Source organism: Chionomys nivalis, chromosome 25, assembly GCF_950005125.1.
Source record: "Chionomys nivalis chromosome 25, mChiNiv1.1, whole genome shotgun sequence".
Lineage (NCBI taxonomy): Eukaryota > Metazoa > Chordata > Mammalia > Rodentia > Cricetidae > Chionomys > Chionomys nivalis.
This window is the reverse complement of record NC_080110.1, coordinates 36,647,897-36,664,575: the sequence shown is the minus strand read 5'-3', so window position 1 is coordinate 36,664,575 and position 16,679 is coordinate 36,647,897. Positions and strand designations below refer to the sequence as shown.

The 16,679-nt window shown below is 42.9% G+C and overlaps 1 protein-coding gene across 1 annotated transcript in view; it reads right to left on the bottom strand.

Moving 5' to 3' along the window:
* Irak3 (interleukin 1 receptor associated kinase 3) overlaps positions 1-16,679 on the bottom strand; it is a 55,416-nt gene that overhangs the window by 21,066 nt on the left and 17,671 nt on the right. Inside the window, exons 3-8 of the mRNA XM_057757817.1 lie at positions 13,076-13,191; positions 12,460-12,514; positions 10,911-11,062; positions 7,023-7,087; positions 4,122-4,236; positions 3,192-3,310 (exon numbers count right to left, since the gene is read on the bottom strand). Of these exons, the coding sequence (XP_057613800.1) occupies positions 3,192-3,310; positions 4,122-4,236; positions 7,023-7,087; positions 10,911-11,062; positions 12,460-12,514; positions 13,076-13,191 (622 nt within the window). The remainder of the gene's footprint in view (positions 1-3,191; positions 3,311-4,121; positions 4,237-7,022; positions 7,088-10,910; positions 11,063-12,459; positions 12,515-13,075; positions 13,192-16,679) is intronic.

Sequence of the window (16,679 nt, the reverse complement as noted above, 5' to 3'; positions counted from 1 at the left end):
TCAGCTGAACTTTATGGGAAAAGATGTCTCCCCGCTATGGGCTCAATTATTTTTTACACACAACAAACATGGAACAAAAAAAGGATTGGACTCCCAAGGAGTTCAGTCAACACGTAGTAAGACAGCACTTATTCTTTCCAAAGCAGAGCTTGTTTGCAGACAAAGAACTGACAATGGAAGTATGTGGAAGGGGGATGAGGAAGAATTCTGACTGTCCTTCACATCACTCAACTCTGTCGCGGCCACGCCCAGCACTTCTGGACCAAGCCCCCAGGGAGTCCGCATTGGATGAGTGTACCTCTCCTCAGCACCAAGATACCTTATGTCATTTAACCCTAAGAAGCAAAACTATTACTCTATTATTAGCCTTTTTCAGAGAGAAAAACTGAGGCTTAGAGAATTTATGAGTCCCTTTGGCTCACAGTTTAAGAGGGAGTTCTGGTTCCTAAGGTTTTCTGATTTAAACTCAGGGAAGCTTGAGCTGGGAGGTGGCAGGACAGAGGAGGAATGAAAAGCCTTCCTGGCTCTCCTTTTCAGAGCTCCCTCAAGCTGACACCACCTGGGTAGCTGTCCCCTGTGTTCCCATCCCTGCCGCCTAGCTCTCAGATATGCTCTTGTTCCCTATCGTGGAGGGTTAGCTGATGCTGGCTCGCAGCAGCACAACCGTGTCCCCATCTGGCACTGTGCAGGGTAGAAGGGAGGTGAACACTCAAATTACAGCCCTGCTCCAGGCCAGGCCACAGTGCAGCGCCTGCGTGCCCTGTCTGATGTTCAGATGTCTTGAAAAGTCGTCACTGTGGGAGTCAGCCATTACAAGCTAAGCATGGGCAGGTCAACCAAAGGGGGTTCTTTACTTCCAACCATTACCACCTGCCAGAGTAGGACTCTGGCCATCGAAAAGTTTAAATGGAGGCCTGAGTCTCAGTAGTTTACCCTGTAGCAATATCTGGTTGCAGGAAGAACCACAAGCTGAGATTACCCAACCTCCACCCAAGAACAGACCATTCAGAGGAAATTCCTAATATTCCAACCGCTGTAGATAGGACCACCTGCCAGCACACATTCACCAGAACACAGGACATGGACCACCTGCCAGCACACATTCACCAGGACACAGGACACCCCTAGACAAATGTCAGCCAATCAGGGGTCCTGAACCTCAGATACCCCTCACCCCCACCTTTACTACTATAAAACCCAACTCTAACTGAGCTCAGGGCTCTCCGTTTGTTCCAATACGTTGGACACGCGGAGAGACCGAGTTTGCATACTTGTTTAAAATAAAGGCTCTTTGCTTTTACATACGGGACTTGGTCTCCTTGTTGGTTTTGGGGGGACTTTGTGGATGTGGGCATAACAGTCACAGCTTCAGCAATTTTTCCATGACATCAGGGCTGCAACAGCAACAGTAGACTGAGGACCTCTCCCCCTGCTCACTTTGGCCTTCCTCCTTTTCTCTACCGGCATGCTTGATTCCTACTGTGAGTTTTGGAGCCCACACATGCTGGGCAAGTACTCTATGCTTTAGCTCTATCTCTAGCCTTCTTTTTAGTTTATCCAGACACAGGGTCTCATTAAGTTGCCCAGACTGTCCCACAGTGTGGGGGAGGCGCTGTATAGGCACCTCCTAGCCACCTCGCCTAGTGAGACATGAAGGAAATCTCCTGAGAGTGGGTGGGCCTGCATCTGTTGTGCTCCCCACCCTGATACTACCTTTGCCGCAGTTAATGGCTGCCCATGTTCCTCTCGCCCATCAAGAACTTCTTCTTTCCTATCTGTTCTTCAAACCTGCTTTCAGGAAAGGGACAGAGGAGGTAAACCACACACAGGGAACCATCTGTTAATGTTTTACCATGTGAGGTTTAAAATAAGCTAGCACTTACTTAAAACCAGATGAAGAAAGTAGGTGAAGAAAGTATACAGCAAGAGTCTAAACACTGCTCCCGCTCAGTAAAAACACTATTTGAATATCACTGTATTCATTTGTGGTTATAATCTGGGTAAAGAAGATGATTTCTCAGCCTTGTGGAATGCACCCTGCTGGTGATTCCGCTGACCCCTGTAGCCATCACTGGCCCTGCGCCTGGGTCCTGTGAGGGGCTTTGATTTTGCTCAGGCTCTGAGAAGCTGCTGACCACTGAAGCAGTTCCACACTACGGCAGGATCAGGCATCTCTTGGCCATTCTCCAGCTCCCCCAGGACTGAGGAGGAATTTAGAGTTGTTTCATGTTCATTTCTCCAGAAAAGGAAGCCGTCCACTCCACTTCTGTTCATGTTAAAAGTACACTAAAACCCTTCAAGATACCAAGGAAAAGGGCCAGAAGAGGCAGCAGCCTTCAAACCCAGCTGACCTAGGCATTCAGCAAGAGTGTGGCCAGGGCTTTCAGGATGAGTTCAACATAGGGGAACGAGGAGAAAGGCTTCAAGGGATTTTGCTGCAGGTGACCACTCTGGACGTTTGTGTGTGTGTGTGTGTAACTAGAGATGGAAGATAGAACATAAATACCGCCTCTAATTTTCTCATGTCTCAAAAATAGCACTCCACGTTGGCTCATCACTTGGCTCGTCACAGACTGACGGGCAGGCAGGACACTAGTGACTTGAGGACCAAAAGCCTGGGTTTGCCCCACTACTGTTGTCTTCCTGGGGATCCCTGTATAAGTCGTGGATCCTTTTCTAGACTTCAGTTTAAGGGGGGTGGAGGTGGGAAGATTAAATATGCATTCAATTTCACATCTGGATATCCGGTACAATAAAATACACGGTTTTTCAACAGTAATTCACAAAGATAACATAAAGTCTCCACTTGGCCAACACATATTCATGGAGAAAAACGTTAAGAATTTCAATACTGGTGGCTGGAGAGATGGCTCAGAGGAATAGAGCACTGGCTGCTCTTCCAGAGGTCCTGAGTTCAATTCCCAGCAACCACATGGTGGCTCACAACCATCTGTAATAAGATCTGGTGTCCTCTTCTGTACTGCAGGATACATGAAGGAAGAAACCTATATACATAATAAATAAAAATCTTTAAAAAAAAAAAAGAATTTCAATACTGAGGTGAGACTTCTCATTACACTTATGTACATTCCAGGAAGAGCATTGACCGAAGAGGACAGGATTTTTTGAGTCACTCACCTGCGGCGCTGAAAGGGGCTTACAGGGGAACCTCAGACTCCCAGATCATTTACCTGGAAATATTGCCACAAATGACTGAGCACGGCTGAGTGTTGTGTAAGTATCGGATGGCTTTGGATGTTCCTATTAACACACTGATCCGAATGTGCCAGGAAAGTGGGGCCGTGTTATCCTAGAGAGAGAGGGAGAGAGAGAGAGAGAAAGAGAGAGAGAGACACAGAGAGAGAGAGGTTGGTTTGGTGGTATATTCTTAGTACAAATTACCTATATATCCACTATGTGGGTGCATGCTACATAGCGGGAGACGGCAAGGTGGAGTGGGAGGTGAATCATTATTTCAGATTGCTACAACCAAGTTTTAATCCCAAATGGGTTTTCCTCTGTGCTTCTAGAGCTGCGTCTCTCAACCTCTGGGTCATGACCCCCACAGGGCTCACACATCAGATACCCTGCATATCAGATAGCGACACGATTCATAACAGTAGTGAAATTACAGTTGTGAAGTAGCAATGAAAATTAATTTTATAGTTGGGGGTCACCACAGCACGAGGAACTGTATTAAAGGGTCGCAGCATTAGGAAGGTTGAGAACCACTGGTCTAGAGAAATACCTAACAATTTTTAACTTTAGTTAAACTGTAGCCAGTGGGCTGAGAGTACAGCTCAGCAGTAGAATCCTTGCTTAGCATGCATAAGGCCCTGGTTTTGGTTGGCCCAGCCCTGTACCCACCTAAACACCACATGTTAAGAGAAGTTGAGACACATTATAAACTAGCTTGTTTATTTGACAATATTACACAGAACCCAGTGACTCGTGTGTTCCGGCAACCTTTGAGAGGGTCTCTGCTTCCCCAGGAAACATTCCTGAATATCTCCCATGTGTGAGCTCACCCCACCTCTCAGTTCCCTCCAATGTTAACAACTCCCCTTTACCTCAGGTTTTACCCAGCCAAAGGATCCAAGGGAATGGTAGCCCTGACTTACTGCACACTGCAGTCTGTCGAAAAGTGTCCCGTTGCTCATATACGGATGAACCAGGCAAAGCTTCTCCATCTCAGTGAAATATGCAGCCAACTCTAGTATGTGAGGATGACGGAACCTTGAACCAGAAATTTTGAAACTGTCAAATCCACACTATCTTAGTGAAGGCCAATAATATATACACCACACTATCCTAGTGAAGGCCAATAATACACCACACTATCCTAGTGAAGGCCAATAATATATACACCACACCATCCTAGTGAAGGCAAAAAGGTCATGGGATCATCTCAAGAGATGCAGGGAAAGCTTTTATCAAAAGTCAAAGCCCTTCAAGATAGAACGCTCAATAAATTATGGAGACAATGCACCTCAGTACAATAAATGCTACATATGATAAACTCCTACCTAATGACATAACTCATTATGATAAGTGTATTTTCCTTAGGGGGTGGGAGTGAGACTTGGGGCCCATACTCCTATGCAGCATAGCACTGCTAACTAGAGCAAGGAGGCCAGAGAAGAAAGAAAGGCATGTGAGCTAGAAAGGAGACAGTCAAAGTGTCCCAGTTGGGTTGGTTTTTTTTTTTTTTTTTGGTTTTTCGAGACAGGGTTTCTCTGTGGCTTTGGAGCCTGTCCTGGAACTAGCTCTGTAGACCAGGCTGGTCTCGAACTCACAGAGATCCGCCTGCTTCTGCCTCCCAAGTGCTAGGATTAAAGGCGTGCACCACCATGGCCCAGCTCCAGTTTGGTTGTTATATGACTTCATACGTAGAAAGCCTGAAAGACTTCACGCACACACAAAAGGCTAGAACTGATGAGTTCACTAAATTCTTCCAATACAAAATCAACATATAAAATCAATGTTTTTTTTCTACATTCACCATGAGCTACCTGAATAAAGAATGAGGAAAATTATCCGTTCCCAAGACAACAGAGAGAATAAAATCCTAAGGTGTAAATTTAACCACAGAGATAAATGATCTGTACACTTAAAACTACATTGATAAAAGAATTGGAGACAAAAGCAAACAGGAAGATACATCTGGCATCGTACATTGCAAGAATTAATCCTGCCAAAGTGCCCAAGCTGCCCAAAGAAAGCTGCAGATTTGATGTGATCTTTATCAAAACTGTGACATTTTTTTCACTACAGGAGCAATCCTAAAGCCCATATGAAACCTTGAAAGACTTCAAAGATTCAAAGTCACATGAGAAAGCAGAACCCTGATTTATAGATTCATGATGTTTTAGTAATCAAATCAGCCGGCATTGGCAGAAAGTAGTCCCAGTGATGGGTGGCACAGAACAGAGGCTCCAGAGACAACCCAATCCGTATGTACATCATCGACTAAAACCCTGACTGGGAGGTGGAAAATACACAATGGGGAAAGAAATAGCCCCTTCTTACCAAGGAGAGAGGGATGGAAAGAATGAATCTTAAAACACAAATAAAAACATAACACTGACTTGACCCATGCATCAGAAACTTAAATAAAAGATCTGGCAGCATACAGACCCTAAAACAAAATTCCTTTAATGCTGGAAATGTTCCTTTTTTTTTTCCTGAGATGGTGCGTGATTCTTGAGTTAAACAAATTTAGAGATTTAAACCTCTCAACAAAAGGAAGGAACAGCAGAGCGCAGAACAGAACAGGAGAAGGATAAGCAAAGTGAACCACGTGCTATGTTACCTTTTGTGTGAAAGGGTGAAACTAAGACACCAAATGTGTTCGTGCGGCTGTAACAGATCTCCAAGAATACATACACCCAGCTGCGGCTGTAACAGACCCCCAAGAATACATACACCCAGCTGCGGCTGTAACAGACCCCCAAGAATACATACACCCAGCTGCGGCTGTAACAGACCCCCAAGAATACATACACCCAGCTGCGGCTGTAACAGACCCCCAAGAATACATACACCCAGCTGCGGCTGTAACAGACCCCCAAGAATACATACACCCAGCTGCGGCTGTAACAGACCCCCAAGAATACATACACCCAGCTGCGGCTGTAACAGACCTCCAAGAATACATACACCCAGCTGCGGCTGTAACAGACCTCCAAGAATACATACACCCAGCTGCGGCTGTAACAGACCTCCAAGAATATATACACCCAGCTGCTAATCAACTCGGCAGTGGGAGAAGACACTGCTTCTCTAAATTTACCCTTTTGTGCTTCTCAGACATTGAAATGTCTGGAACTGACCTTAATAAACAAACAAGGGAAACTATAAAAATCTATTACAACATCTGGACTGAAAGATTCTAGTCCCTGGCTCTGGCTCTAAAGGGACAGGATGCAGCATAACGTTTCTCTCCCCACTTCCCTCACCACCCTATCACACATATCTGTTCCCAGAACTTCAGGGAAAGCATCTTCTCTTTGTGACAGGTGATGGGTTCCCCAGTGTCAGGGGCTTCCAGTGAGCAAGGCTGCACAGCTGTACTTATGAAGTCATATAAAAATGAAACCATTTAAGTTTACCATCCAGGGACCCCCAGATTCATGAATGAATTCCCTGGAAGATAATATGAACATCAAAAGCCCTTGATTTCTTTGTCTAAAACTCTCTCTCCGAAGAGAGCCACCCTGATGAAAAAGTCTTTCAGCTGAAACATCTTCAAGGCAGGAGAGGGGACACGCATGTGATGCTAAGGATCGCTGTTCAGCCGTGTTAGTCACACGCAATTTAACCCACTTCCTTGAGACACTTTCCTGTTCCAAGATGTCCAAATGAAGCACGGAAGGGAGGGCTCTATTTTAAAATCTCTTTTAGGGAATACACCAAAGCAGATGACAAAAGTATACACAACATTCTAACATCCAACCCACACTAATTCAGTGCCAGCCATGCCAAACACAGCTGTAAGATCCGAGATAAACAAATGCACTCACAGGAGCAAAACTTCCAGTTCTGATAGAAATCTCTTCCAGTGCTTCTTAAATTGCAGTTTTTTCTCCTGAATGTCATACAAGAAAGAAAAAGAAAAGGGTTTAAGAGCTAGCTCTCTACTTCTGAGAATCTTTGTCTAGGGAGTTTCCATTTTTGATACAGATTGAGTCCCCCCACCGCAAACCCCCAGGGAGAGAATTCTTAGCATTCATCCGATTTTCAAAAGCATTTTAACTTCCAAGCAAGACTTACAAGACTCTTGAACTGAAAGTTTTTCTGCAATCTGCCATGTTGCAAATCTCATATTCAGACTCACCAGTTTCAGACACATAAATTATAAAATATAACATATTCACAGAAAATTCCACAATGATAGAAATGCCTCACTCATCTCACACACACAAAATATGTACCTATATTCTTTGCAAACTTCTACCATTTATGAGTTGGCTCATTTACATATGTCAATTCAGATTTATTTTGGCATTAATTTTGAAAAGATGTGCCTACTATCCAAAGGAAGTTGTGGCTTCTTGCTGAAATGTCTCAAAATCTAGAAAAGTGGTGTGGGGCTTTAATCTCAGGATCAATCAGGAGGCAGATACATCTCTGTGAGTGTGAGGTCACCCTGGGTCTACACAGGAAGACCCTGCACAGCCACCATCCCCATCATCTAGCCAAGATCCAGGGATGCAGGTACTGAATAAATTAATAACTTCAATAACATTGTACTGAGCACTTGGATGTAGATGGCACATTCTTGGTGTCTTCAATTCTGTAACACTGTACATCCCCGTATCTCAAGCTCCTTGCTTCTAACATTAAAAACCTACATTAAGCCGCTCCTAGGTCCTAGCTATAATATCCTCATTTGCAATTTGCTAGAAAATGAAGTGTTTAGAGTCCTCTCATCATTGAAATCCAAGGGGAATTCTGGGTACCACTGTCCAAGTTGAATTAAAACCAATAAACCCGGCCTGCTAATCATTGACAAGAACTGCTTCATTACCGTCTACGTGCTGGAAGTCTATTCAGGGAGATGAGATCACTCCCTTTCACTTGCTGTTTCTCAGTCACAGGCTTTTTGTTTGTATGTTGTTGGTTAATCTGGTAAACAAAGAGACTCATGGTTGTGTCTCTGTAAACCTGGAACTTGAACGGGATTTGTGAACAAAAGACTTCATGTGGCTGGGCACTGCTGAGGAACACTAGCCCTCCTGCGGAGCTGCTGCCCAGACCTGCCAAATCCAAATCAGCCATTGTAAGATGATGTCCCGGTCACTAGAAGTACAGGGAGCTGAGAAGCACAGATCCGACCATCTGATAAAATTCTCCACTTCCAGGCTTTTGAGAAGTGTTATTAAAGGCATCAGCCCAGTGTTTGAATGCATTCCTTTAGGAAAGTATGTAGTTAACTCATTAAGGGGTGTTGGCATGGTTATGTCCTCCATTTTCTTGTGTGTGTTGTTGGGTAAAAAAGGGGTGGGGAAAAAAAGAGGGGGGGCAAAAGCCATGTACTTCCACTTCCCGCCTTAAGAGGGAGCTATACTGTAGCGCCACCAGGTACAACAGGACTTCATGCTGCTAACTTCTTGAAAATGACCTGCATGGCCTTCCTTTAAACTACTCAACAGACACCCATAGAGCAAGTACGAAAGAGAGCCTTGTAACAGGCTCTGGGATGCACAAAGAAATGGAAGTTCTCAAGCAGAAGTCTGTTCCTCTTGTTGGAAATGCAGCTGAAGCCTTCACGACAAGGAAATGAGGAAATGATGCTGTAGTCTCGGAAGCCATGCTAGACGGTAGGATGCAATCAAGAATGGAGGAAAAAGGGAACCTGGAGGCAAGAGCATGCCATCCCAAAGTCCAATAGGGCATGCACAGTTGGTAGCGACTGCAGGGAGAAGACGAGAGAGACCCTTCAGGGAGGTGGTCTTAGGGTTCATCCATGAGAGAGGATGCCAATGGGACCAGGGACTCGTTAATAGTACAAACAAACAAACAAAACATCTGGCTTCAACTGGGTCCCAAGGGCCAATATTCTGACGTTGAAATGGTTTTACAATCCAATTGTCTTTAGTAGATAGTCGATCTCAACGTATCTGTGTAAGATTACTGAAAGAAAATGCAATTTAAGGGCACTGAAGAACTCAGTTAATAATCACATAAAAGTGTCTGAAACAAGCCGCAAGCAGGAATCACTTCAGACTCCTTCCGTTCTGTACCTCCCAGTCCTCTCTACCAGTAACTGGGTTGGGTCCATTGCATTTTGCTCCTTCTTACCATCCCCAGGGACTTTGCCTTAGCTTAAGTAACAGTTCGCAACGCCAGGTACATGTGGGAAACTTTTACAACAATGTTTGGTGTCTCAACAATGACCAGCATGACACAGTAGTGGCAGACATATCTTGGTGGGGACCAACCACTCTCTAACTGGACTTAAGACCTCAACAAGAGGAAATTCACGCTTGGCACTGGAAAGCCCAGACCTAGTGCAGTCTTGGAGTTTAGAGGAGAACCTCCAACCACCACTTCACCAAATCAGTACAGTCCTTGGCTACATTCTAAATATGCATCCTTACAGACACAGTTAAGTATAGTTCTCACCCCTCATCAAGGAAATTTCTCTTTCCAACAGATGGGGACCATTATAGAAAAACAGTCAGTCAAAATGCAAAGCCCAGTTCCAATGGATACATCAACAAAACAGTTGCTGCCTCAAGACTCAGGAAGCATTTAGCAGTTAGGGGCACATACTGCTTTTCAGAGGACTGGGATTCGGTTCCCTGTGTCCATATCCATCGGGCGGCTCACAGCTGCAGAAAGCTTTAGCGGAGGAGGATACAAAGCCTCTGAGCTCCTCAGGAAGATGCACACACACACACACACACACAAACACTCTCTCTCTCTATCTATCTATCTATATAGATAGATAGATAGAGAGTATGTGTATACATACACATAAATATATATACGGTGTATACATTATATATTGTGTATATATATTGTATATGTATGTGTAATATGTGTGTATACACACACACACATGCATGCACGGCTGTGGGGCCTTGTCAAACCCCCGAGGCTGAGTTCTAGAAGACTATGCCCTGGCCCTGCTCTTCCTATGCCCCTTTCTTGGCCATCATGAGCTGAGTAGCTGTATTTGCCCAATTCTGCTGCAATGCTCTGTCTCACCACAGGCCAGAACACAATGGCACCAATGGAACATGGACTGAAACCCCTCCAACTGTAGCCAAAACAGTCTTTCCTGCTTCCAGTTAACTCTTACAGATCTCTGCCATGGTAACAGCAAACTGACGTAGTCCTGCCAGAGCCTGTTCCTCTTCACTTCCTGAGCTCTGACAGAAGATCATCTATAACAGTCCTCAGCATAGCTCCAGGGTTGTGAGGCGAAGACACAGCTGGAAACTAAGCAAGTGTGCACAATCTGATCCCCCCCTTCTTTTGTTTTTTAGAAAAGGTCACACTGTGCAGCCTTAGCTTGCCTAGAAATCTCTTTGTAGACCAGGCTAGCTCTTAACTCACAGAGATCTGCCTGCCTCTGCCTCCCTAGAGTGGAGATTAAGGGAATAATGCCAATCTGATCTTCCTTCAAGTTCCTGGGGCCATGAGAGACTTTTGGAGAAGTCTGTCTCATGCAGCACTTGTGGGAGATTTTGCATCCTCACCACATCCCTTAAAGACAGGCATTCGTGTCTTATTCATTTCTCAGCCCCACCCCGACCCTAAGCTCATGTATCTCATTTCCATTTGTAAAATTTTATTTTCAAATATATGCCCTTTCAATGTTAATGAAAAATAACACATTTTAATATGAAATAGGAGCAAATAAGTGGAATTGATGTCTGTGATAAAACTTCGTTCCTTACCTGTTTAAATAATTTAACAGCATATGTTTGGTTTTGAATCTCCACCCTGTATACTTCAAATATTTCCCCTTCGCCAATCAGGAAGTCTTTGTGGAAATGTTTGGTTCCTTCTATGATACTTTGGAAGCTGATGGAGGGTTTATGCAGTGCTCCTTGGGAGGGAGAAAAAGCGGAGACAATGGGCCATCTCTCTGAAGAATCAACATCACTGTTACAAGCAGGGCATACGCTCTGAAAGCAAATCATCAGAGCAGAAGGTCTGAGAGACAGCAAGTCCCAGGAGGCAACGGTAAAGCCCACACGTGTTCTCTGGGCATTTGCTTGGGTCTGGCTCTCATCCCTCGATACAGCGTGGGGCTTTTCAGATATCTGAAAGGTGGCATGATTGCTATCTTCGCAGAGGTTAACCGAAGAGCTTAGCCTAGGCCATGACTCTAGAAATCTGTTTGCCCTCAGGTCATGCCTTGCTTTGGACCTAGTGGACTCTTGGGATGACTCAGCAGTGTCCTCAAGCACTGCTAATAGAGAAGCTTTTCTTTAGCCACAGGCTCTCCCCACCTAGCTGGTTTCCCCAGAGTAAGTGAAGATACTTCACCCAGTAAAAGATCAGCCGGAGTAGGTGCTAGGTAAAAATATTTAAAGATAAGCAAATGCAGATTTGAAAAGACAGAGAGCCTAGAGGTGTGGCTTACTCCAGAAGTTCAATCCCCAGAACTACAAAGGAGAAAAATAAAAAATAAAAAGCAACAAACCCTATCTCCCTTAATAAATAAATAAATAGCATTGTTGAAATAGAGTTTCATTTAACTATGTTTCTACAAACACTCTCTACAGATGTAACAGTTTAATTTCAATAACAATGCTAAAGACTCAAAACCTGGTCTGCCTTTCCCAACATAAGCAGAGAATCTTCACACGTGGTAGAAATGATCAGCCAACTGGCCTTCAGTAACCTTTCAATTTTACCGGAAGTACTCTCACGCGGAACTAAATCATTTTGTCTAAGGATAAAGTCCAGAAGCTAATATGAGATACAAATGGATTTCCATAGGGACCTCGGCATTACCTAAAAACCATCTCAAAAGGTCTGGGCATCTATGAAAAGGTATGGAAAACTCAACACAGGTTTGTAAATGTTTTCTTATGGTAAACAGAAACAGCAAATTCTGCTAACCACGTCCCTCTACGGTCTTCCCTAGTCAACAGATGACGTAGATGATGATTGTGGTAGTGATGGTGCTGGCCCCTCTTCTTCTGTTTCAGAGGATCCCTGTGGCAAACTCATTTCTTATTTTTCTTTAATTGATGCACTAGTGTTGTGTTTTATAAAGACAACTTCAGCCAATGGATCCTTATAAAACAACAGGTCCTCTATGATGACTATAAGTGTCTATCAAATTTTAAAATATTTAATACTTATGAAAATGTTATATTAAATTGGAATATAAACAGTGTGGTTATTTATTATTTTTCCCACAAACTCACTCATATTAGAGCGTGATTTAATTAAATTGTGGTGTAATTGTTTGTGTTTTCTTTTTTTAGTTACCTTTTTCATTACGTTCAGGAGCAAGAACATGATCCTCTGTGACTTTGGCTGGTTCCTGAAAGAAAAAATGTATATTAAGCAATTCTACTTTATAAACCTAGAAAAAAACAGAGTGCTGACAGACACCGATCGCTCCCCCTAATGCTATACAATGCCACAGAGCAGAGTCTGATCTAGAAGAAAGCTAGAGTAAATCTAAGTCAGCTCACTCTACTCAATAGCATTCGTTGCCTTACAGACACAGCTTCCATGCCCACTGGAGACAGCAAAGTAACAGTAGCACAGGCAGCCAGAGCCACCTTTAGATGGATTGTAATGCTTTAAAAAAGAGTCACTAATGATTCGTTGTGATATAAAAAACATAGCAACTCCATAAAAACATCAACTAGAAAAAGGAAATTAAAAACTGAGTTAGGCTGAGTGAATAATCGCAGCACCTTAGGAGTTCTCAGTCTCTGCTCTGGTAGATCCTAGGAGACAGTGACTACTCCCCAACTATTCGCAGACTTCAACTAAATACAGACAAAGGGAGAGGCAAAGCATCGCTAGTTTCAAACTGCCTGTGCATTCAGCATCTTTCCACCAGAGAATTCCAATCTCTAGAAAGTATTTGCACCAGAGGTCCAGGGTCGTTTCCTTTGCACACGTGCTGTACGCTGGGCAATGCGTTGGGCAATACGTTGGGGAATCGAAGCTCTTGATGAGGAGGCGCTGAAGGATGAGCTCTCGCTCCTGGAAGAGAGGTAAGGGAGCAGGATGTAGAAATGTCCGTGTCTCGAATGTTCATTTACCCCAAGGCCACTAGTGATGGCCATTTCTAAAGTTTACCTTTGTTCAACTGGAATGGTTAGGATTCACGCCTGTGAAATGTCTTCTAAGGGGGAAGGATCCAAACATACCTGTTCCCACTTAAAAGGCAGCTAGCTACTTTCAGGTAGTCTTAGTTGTCATTAAAAAAACCATAGCATCAAACAGAAAGCTTACAGGCAAATGTAATGTTATTACTAGGTTCTGCAGGTGTTGTAAAATGTCGAGGTTGTGAGGTTTTACTTCCTTGGGCTGGTTTATTATATTCACTCTTTCTACAGTAAAGTCTCAGATAATTCTCTGCGGGCACACACACATATACACATATTATCAATTACCAATACTCACGCCTCTTCCCAAATATAAGTTGTGATTTTACCTTTTGGAATGCTGCCACAAGTAAGGTGTTCTATGTAACTTCCCATAAAAGACAAAAACACTTTCATTTTTCTTGTCCTTTCTAACATTATGATTCAGCTTTTGGAAAACTTTTTATTTTTGTAGTCTAGTTACTCTTTTTTTCTAGTGTTTATCCAATTATTTGTTTACAAAACTCGCAACAAAAAACCATTAATTAATTTTTCAGAACCCTGGTTGACCAATATTATTAACCAACTAAACCTACTCAATATCTATAGAACTTTTGCCGGGCGGTGGTGGCGCACGCCTTTAATCCCAGCATTCGGGAGGCAGAGGCAGGCGGATCTCTGTGAGTTCGAGGCCAGCCTGGTCTACAAGAGCTAGTTCCAGGACAGGCACCAAAGCTACAGAGAAACCCTGTCTCGAAAAACCAAAAAAAAAAAAAAAAAAAAATCTATAGAACTTTTTTTTCCCAACACAAACTCACACATCTTCCTCCAGAAGACACCAAACATTTTTAAAAAACAGATCATATATTGGGCAATAAAATGAGCCTCAATAGATTTAGAAGGTTTGAATCATACAAAGTATATTTTCTGACCTCTGGGAAATGAAAGTCGAAATCAACTATAAAGGGAAACTCAGAAAACTTACAGAAACGGGAATGTTAAAAATCATGACTAATGAGTCAAAGGCAACGGTAGAAAGTAAGTTAGAAAACACTTTGAACATACCTCCTTAGTGCAGTAGGCAGCGTGTCAGTATCACAGAAAATACTTTGAGATGAATCAAAAATTTTTAAAATAACCAAACTTAAGGTAGGGAGGGGTTAGAGGAAAACCTCTAACTGTAAATGTCTACCTTATGAAGGAAAAATACCTCAAACTAGTGGCAAATTTTCATTGTAATTAACTATTAAATATGGTAATGTAGACAAAAGCAAATGGAAAGAATTCAGGTCAGAGTGGAAGTAGAAGGCTTCCCAAAAGAGAAATTCATAGAAAGCAAGGACAGCTCTTTGAAAAGATCATCAAAACTGGCAGCAGTTTAGAAAGAATTACAAAGGAAGTGAAGGAGGGAGGGAGGGACGGAGGGAGGGAGAGAGGGAAGAGATAGGGAGAAGGGAGGGATGGAAAGAGAAACAGAGAGAAGGATAAAAGGGATGGGGAAAGGAAGAAGGGAAAGAGGGAGAGAGGGAGGGAAGGAGGGAGGGTAGAAAAGAAGGGGGAGGGGAGAGGGAGGGGAAGGAAGAAAGGAAGGAAGGAGGGAAGAGAGGAGACTCAAATTACTGAAATTAAGAACAAAAGAGGAGCAATCACTACTGATTTTATGATTTCAGTGAATCATCACTGTTATAAAAGAATATTATGATATCAAGAAAATAGAATACACAAGAAATTAGATGATATGAATAGATTTCTAGGATTCTATCTACTAAAATTATTTCAAAAGATAATCTAAGTGGACCTATAATAACTTAAAAAGTGATTGAGTTAGTGTTTTCTAACTTCCAACAGAGAAAGGGTTGGGCATTGATTAAGTCTTCCAGCCACACACGGTGTAACACAAACCCTGTACAGACTCCTCAAATGCAGAAGACGACAGAAGAACTCCCAGGGACCAACATTGATGCCAATGCCAGCAAACACAGCAAAGTGCAGACCACTAACTCTTATGAATACAGATGCAAAAATCCTCAACAAGACACCAACAAACCAAGTCTACAAATATGCAATGTATCACATGTCACAACTGAGCTGGATTTATCCTAGAAATCCAAGATTTGCTTAAAATTGAAAATCAACTAATACAACACAACAGAATCAAGGATGCAACAGTATATGTTCACCCCACGACTGTGAAAAATAAAGCGACAAATTCCAATACCCTGTCATGATAATACAAAATTAAAAACCCTAGAAACAGAAGGTAACTTCCTCAATCTGATATAAGATATCTATGGAAAAAACATAATTAATGTCATAATTAATTAATGCTAAAAGATGGGATGTTTGCCCCTTGGGTCAAGAAGAGGGTGGCTGCTTGATCTGGCCACATCTGCTCATTACTACATCAAGAATTCTAGCCAGAGCAACCAGACAAGGTAAAGAGCTAGCATACACCCTGAATCAGGTATTGCCACATGCAACGTTTCAAGTCTGGGAGCTATAAATGTGTTAAAAATTGTCATTCTTTTGTTATTAAAGAAAGCAAAGATAAGATTTCCTTGTCAGGAAATGACAGCTTTAAAATGGTTTCTCTAAAGCCGGGCAGTGGTGGAGCACACCCTTAATCCAAAGCCACAGAGAAAGCCTGTCTCAAAAAAAAAAAAAAAAAAACAATAAATAAATAAATAAATAGAATAGTTCCTCTAAGAAGCCAGTAGAAAGCTGTGTATTGTGTATCAAAGCCCCTTAAAAATGAAAACAAGAAAGCACTGATTTGGGGAGCTAGCTCAGCTGGAACAGCGCTTTCTACACAAGTGTAAGGATCTGAGTTCGATCCCCAGAAGCCGTACGAAGACCTCAACATAAAACCAGCCACACTGAACCGCACAGAAGAGAAAGTGGGAAGTACACTTGAACACATTGGCACAGGAGACCACTTCTTAAATATAACCCCAGTAGCACAGACACTGAGAGATATAATAAATACACGGGACTTCCTGAAACTGAGAAGCTTCTGTAAAGCAGAAGACATGGTCAACAAGACACAAAGGGAGCCTACAGAATGGGAAAAGATCTTCACCAACCCCAATCAGACATAGGGCTAATTTCCAAAATATACATTCAAGAAGTTGGTCATCAAAAGAACAAATAATCCAATTTTTTAAAAAAATGGAGTACAGACATAAACAGAGAACTCTCAACAGAGGAATATAAAATGGCTGAAAGACACTTAAAAAGCTGGGCGGTGGTGGCGCACGCCTTTAATCCCAGCACTTGGGAGGCAGAGGCAGGCGAATCTCTGTGAGTTCAAGGCCAGCCTGGTCTATAAGAGCTAGTTCCAGGACAGGAACCAAAAGCTACGGAGAAACCCTGTCTCGAAAAACA